Raw genomic sequence first — 5,517 nt, forward strand, 5'->3', positions numbered from 1 at the left:
CTTCCCACAGCACTGCCCCTGCCCAGCCCACCGGGAGCGTGTGTGGTGTGTGGTGCCAGATGCACCTGTGAGCAGCAGAGCCCTGACTGTGCCCAGTTAGTTACACTCCAGGACCCACCACAGGCACCTCCAATGACAGCCAGGGCCTCACCGTGGCGTTCAAGGCGCAATGCAGCCTGAGCCAAACTTGTCTTTCCAGCTTCATCTCACATGCTCCCTGCTCAAGATCCGCACACCTCGTGCAACAAATATTTACCGATTACCTCCCATGTGCCAGGCGCCGTGCTGGCTGAGGTCACCATGGTTTGCAAAATAGCCACAAACCTGTATGCCTTCAAGATCACACATCTAGTGGAGGGTGACAGATAAGTAAATAAGGAAAATCACATCACATGCTGTCTGAGCAGTTGTGGGGAAAACACAGGGGCCATGGGTGCACCCAAGTGGCACCTAAACCAGACTGGAGGTCAGGGAGGGCTTCCTGGAGGAAGTAACATCTCAGTTAAAGAATTCGAATTCGTGTTGGCCAGACCAAAGCTGGGGTGGTCAATATCCCAAGCAGATGGGACTCTGTGTTCAGAAACCAACCAGAAATGCAGATCGGAGGGCAGAACATGCTGAACCAGAATGACCTGCATTCTGGCTGGAGTGCAGGGACCAGTGGCAGTTGGCTGACCTGCTTGCTATGTGTGGCCGGGGCTTGTGAGCCCTGTGAAGGAGTGTGGCAGTTATCTGGGAGTTTATTCTGCAAGTGTTTTCAGCAAGGGAGCTCCTATTTCCCACAGGAAGTGCCTTTACCTCTCCTCCCTGTGTGCTTGAATCCTGCCTCCCCCAGCAGGAGCCAGCCAGTGGGACTCAGTCAGGCACTGGAGCTCAGAAGGAAAATGAGTCAGGGACTTGGGGGGTTTCCGCCAGGGGAAAGTGCCAAGGAATGGAGGGACAGGGGCTGGGGCCGGGGGTCAGCTGTGGAACTTGAGGCCGAGGCATGGTCTGAGTTTGGATTTAGGATCTGGGGGCTGGCTTCTGGCACAGGAGGCAAGGTTGGGACTGAGGATGAGAGGAGGGTTCCAGAATTTGGAATGGGGGTTCAGTGAAGAATTTGCTCTGACGTTTCAAGCCAGATTTGGGGTTAAGATTTGGAGCTGGGTTTGGACATGAGGCTGGGGGTTGAGACTGAGATTTGAGATTCAGGGTTGAGGCTAAGATGTGGGGTGAGGGCTGGGGTTGGAGCTAGGAGTCCTAGTTCGGGTGTGAAACTGCAGCTGGGGCAGGGGGGTGGGGGTAGGTTTGGAACTGGGGCTAAAGCCCAGATGGGGCTGGAGCTTGGGGGATGGGTTAGGGCCCGGGCACTGGGGTGGACAGACAACATTTCTCCTGCAGCCCAGGTCTGGGAATTCTGTTCGAGCCCTAACTGCAGCTGACAGAAGCCCCTCCCTTCCCTGGAATGCATCTGTCCGCCGAAGGAGCAGTGCCACGTCAGCCAATCGGCTCAAGCCCAGCCTAGGAAACACCTGTTGATCTCCCTCCCCACCGCTGGTCTCACCGGGGTGCAGGTTAGGCAGGTGAAGCACCTCCCCGGAAACGGAGCTGGAGCGCCCCACCTGCCCCGCTCGGGTTGGATCCAGCAATTCCAGGCTTCTCGTGAGTTCCCCTTAGCCCCCCTACCCCTCTCCCGCCCCCACCTTCTCCCACTGCCTCCACCTCACCCCAGCCGGTGAAAGCACTTTCAGATCCGTGAAACCACCGCCCTGGGGAATGTGGCGCTGACTCCAGGGCCCCTCCCACAGCCCCTTCCCCACCTCCCTCGGGGGCATTTGCACCTGCCCCTCCTACTCAGCTGCCCGGCTGCCCCTGCTGAGGGGTTGTGGAGGACAGAGACCTCATCAGGGGTGTAACCCACGTACAACCACACAGTCACATTCCTGGAATGATCCAGGATTTGCATCCCACGTATTAGCAGGAGTCCCATACTGCATTGGAGGGGATGACCAACATTGTGTCCTTTAATTCAAAAAGCTTGTTTGGGGCATCTATACAGGCCCCAGAATTCCCACCGAATTCTGAAATGGAGCTATCAAATGACTAGCCCCCACCCCTCAAGATAAATGTTGTCCTCGATTTTAAGATAAGGGGACTGGGACTCTAAGAGGTGAACTCAAAGGACCTCTCTGACCGTCCCCCCAAATCCCTCTTCCAACTAATCCACACCCAGCCTTTATCACATGAACCACAAACCTACCTGCTGTAACTGGGGTGTCTTGAGGGCCGGAACCCTGGCTGCTTTATTTTGCCCAGTCCTTCTGGCTGGTTTCTCAGGGACATGTTAAATGGGTGACCACAATGGGGCCCCTCGCCCCGGTCCGCATGGGTGGTGAGGACTGCAGCTGGGGTTCAGACCCAGAGCCCTCCTTTCCTTTTGCACAACTTTGGGAAAACCTCAGAGGAGGGTGCCGTGGGGGTGGCGAGAGAACAGAGAGCTGGGAGACAGAAAGACCCTGAGGAGGTGGGGTTGAGAGGGGGCGGAGTCAGGAAGCTATGGGGATGAGGGTAGGGGCTGGGATGAGAAATGTTCAGAGGTGGCTCCCTGGGACGTGCGTGTGTGAGGAGCAGAAGAGGAGGAGCAGGTTGGGGTAAGATGAGGAGCTGGGGTTGGACCTGTTGCATCAGAGGTGAGAGTGAGTCTGTGGGAAACCGAGATGGCAACTGGCTCTGGGTCTGGAGCTCAGGAGGGAGATCTGGGTTTGAGGGGCATGGGGTGGATTTGGGCACCAGCAGCCCTGGCTGAGAAACTGGACCGGATGTTAGGGGAAGGAGGGCATTAGGGGTTAGACCCTAACCTGCAGAGACACAGCCCTACATGAGAAGATCCAGGGTCAAGCTGCTGGTTGCAGAAGGGTTAAGTCACAGCCCCCTCCCTCCCTCCCCCCAGGAGCCAGCGGTGACAGCTGAAGCCATGTGAGTGGATCCTGAATGAGGCTTTATCTCTGGCTCTCGTCATCGTCCACTGTCCATCGTGGCACCAGCTCCCTCGGCCAGCCAGGATGGGACAGGCAGCTGAGAGAGCCAGAGAGGTCAGGGGCTGGGCAAGGGGGGCTCCTTGGAGGGGTGGGGTGCTTTATGTGGGGAATCTCTCCTGGGGTCATTGCCCAAGGGGCAGTGCTAGGGAGGGGGCTTTCCTGGGGGACACTTCAGGGGATGTGGGAGGATTCCCGGGGTGTATCACTACAGGCCCCAGGAGAGGCCATGCATGGGTGGGGGCAGGCGAGCTGCAGAGGTAACAACTGTGACTCTCCCCCACAGATGATGGTGACTTTACCCTGGACTGTGAAAGGAATAGGACTCTGGGCTGCCAGCTGCCAAGCAGGTGGTGGGGGCTCCTGGCCCTGATCCACACCCTTTAGTCCCTCCCTGGTGCTGTTCTCTGCCCTGACTTGTCCCAGACCCGGCCATGCCGGGGGGAGAGGCTCGAGCCCCGCCAGGCAGGGGGCTGCCCCCAGATGTGCTGGCAGAGCAGGTGGAGTTATGGTGGTCCCAGCAGCCGCGGCGCTCAGCGGTCTGCTTCGGCATGGCCGTGGGCCTCGTGGCTGGCTGTGGGGCGGGCGGTGTGGCACTGCTCGCCTCCACCAGCAGTCGCTCGGGTGAGTGGCGGCTGGCAGTGGGCACCGTGCTCTGCCTGCTGGCCCTGCTGGTTCTGGTTAAGCAGCTGATGAGTTCAGCCGTGCAGGACATGAACTGCATACGCCAGCCCCAACACGTGGCCCTGCTGCGTAGCGGTGGCGGTGCCGATGCCCTCGTGGTGCTGTTCAGTGGCCTGGTTCTGCTGGTCACTGGCCTGACGCTGGCCGGGCTGGCCGCCGCCCCTGCCCGGCCACTGACCTCCATGCTGTCCGTGGGCATCGCCCTGGCTGTCTCCGGCTCACTCTTGCTACTGGGCTTGCTGCTGTATCAGGCGTGCATGAGTGGACACTGCCCTCCCATCCGTGCAGCCGCCCCCTCCGCCCATAGTGACCACGGCAGCAATGGCAGCATCTTCAGCATCTCAGGACGACTGTCTGCTGGTCAGCGTCAGGAGACCACATCCAGCATCGCCAGCCTCATCTGACCAAGCCAGAGCCCTGCCCACAGCCTGCCCACAGATCCGAGCCAGGGCGTGAGTGAGTGCATGTGCGTGTGTGTGTGCACGTGTCTCCGGGACTGTCCAGCCCTTCTGTGGGGCTGTGTGATGTGCACTGGGGCCCTGGGTGTGTCTGCTCTTCCACACCATGGCGAGGTGTGCGTGTGTCTTCCTGGAACTGGGGGCCGGGGCCATGGAACTATCAGAGGCCATCTGTTTGTATCTGGGGACCCCGGGCAGAGATGTGTCTGGGATCCCTGGAGATTCTTGGCTCCTATTCCCCACACCCCTCCCAGCTGACCCTGCCCTCCAACCCCCGTCAGGGATTTCCCCAGGAGGGACAGCTGTCCACCCCAGAGAGTGCACTGGCAGGTCTCCATCAAGGAGAATCGCTGGTGACAAAGTGGAGAGAACACGGGCTCCAGAATGGGACAGGCCTGGATTGGACTCCCCCTTCTGCCACTTCCCAGCTGGGGAACTTGGGCCAGTGGCTTAACCTCTCTGAGCCTCGGTTTCTTGAGAGCCGTGGCTGTGGTCATGGTAGTCAGTTCTGAGGGTCAGATGACATGTATGGAAGGACTAGGTATATTACAGATGTGCAATAAAAGTGGTGGCTGCTCTTATTGCTACTGTCTTCACCCCCATCCCACCTAGAGACACCTCCTTCCCCCCCTTCCCCTTCCCCACACTCACCCCTTCCAACGTGAGCGCTCCAGCCTATCCATCTTGGGCTGATGGACGGAACCTTGAAGGTGTGTCCTCAGTAACACCTGTGCTTTCTCCTCTTAGATACCCTGAAGCTGGAAGAGAGGTGGGGAGTAGGGGGTGCTCAGCTTCGGGACGGTGATGGGTTTCTGGTCCCAGAGAGGGAAGTGGTTGCGGGTCCTTGGTATTTGCTCACGTGCTGGCTCAGGATGAAGCCTTAAGTATTGGGGTTTTGTCAGCTGGTTTCTCAGGAGGCTGAAGTCCCTACCCCACCTCTGAAACCAGAGCATCCTGATCCATGTCGTCGCTGCACTGGCTGGCCTGCCTCTGGGTTCCTGGGCATGGGAGGGGTGTTTGAAATGCCCTTGGGTGGTAAGAGTCACTTCCTGCTTGGCGTGCACCCTGGAAGGGCTCTCCCCTTCTGTGGTGTAGGAACACTCCCCGGGCGGCCAGGGTAAAGCGCCACCTGAAGAGGGCTCAGCATTCTGTCATCGCTTGCTGCTTCCCACGGTGCAGGTTACAGGAGTCCCTCGGAGGACAGGAAGGAAGGGACCAGACGTGTCCCCTAAGAGGGTTCGATGTAGAGCCACACAGGCTCCAACAAGAGAACATTGCTTTCAGCTGCCAAGAGCAAGGCAGCGTCCTGGAGAGAACTCGGAGGGATGGATGAGAAGGGTGCTGCCAACCCAGGGAGGGAG

At 58.9% G+C, this 5,517-nt stretch overlaps 1 protein-coding gene across 1 annotated transcript; it reads left to right on the forward strand.

Moving 5' to 3' along the window:
• Positions 1 to 1,325: 1,325 nt before the first annotated feature.
• On the forward strand, positions 1,326 to 4,737 carry TMEM125 (transmembrane protein 125). The gene is made up of 3 exons (XM_028512880.2): positions 1,326 to 1,641; positions 2,930 to 3,071; positions 3,301 to 4,737. The coding sequence occupies exon 3, from the start codon at positions 3,449 to 3,451 to the stop codon at positions 4,100 to 4,102; it is 654 nt and encodes a 217-aa protein (XP_028368681.1). The 5' UTR covers positions 1,326 to 1,641; positions 2,930 to 3,071; positions 3,301 to 3,448; the 3' UTR covers positions 4,103 to 4,737.
• Positions 4,738 to 5,517: the final 780 nt, after the last annotated feature.

This window comes from Phyllostomus discolor, chromosome 5, assembly GCF_004126475.2.
Source record: "Phyllostomus discolor isolate MPI-MPIP mPhyDis1 chromosome 5, mPhyDis1.pri.v3, whole genome shotgun sequence".
Taxonomy (NCBI): Eukaryota; Metazoa; Chordata; class Mammalia; order Chiroptera; family Phyllostomidae; genus Phyllostomus; species Phyllostomus discolor.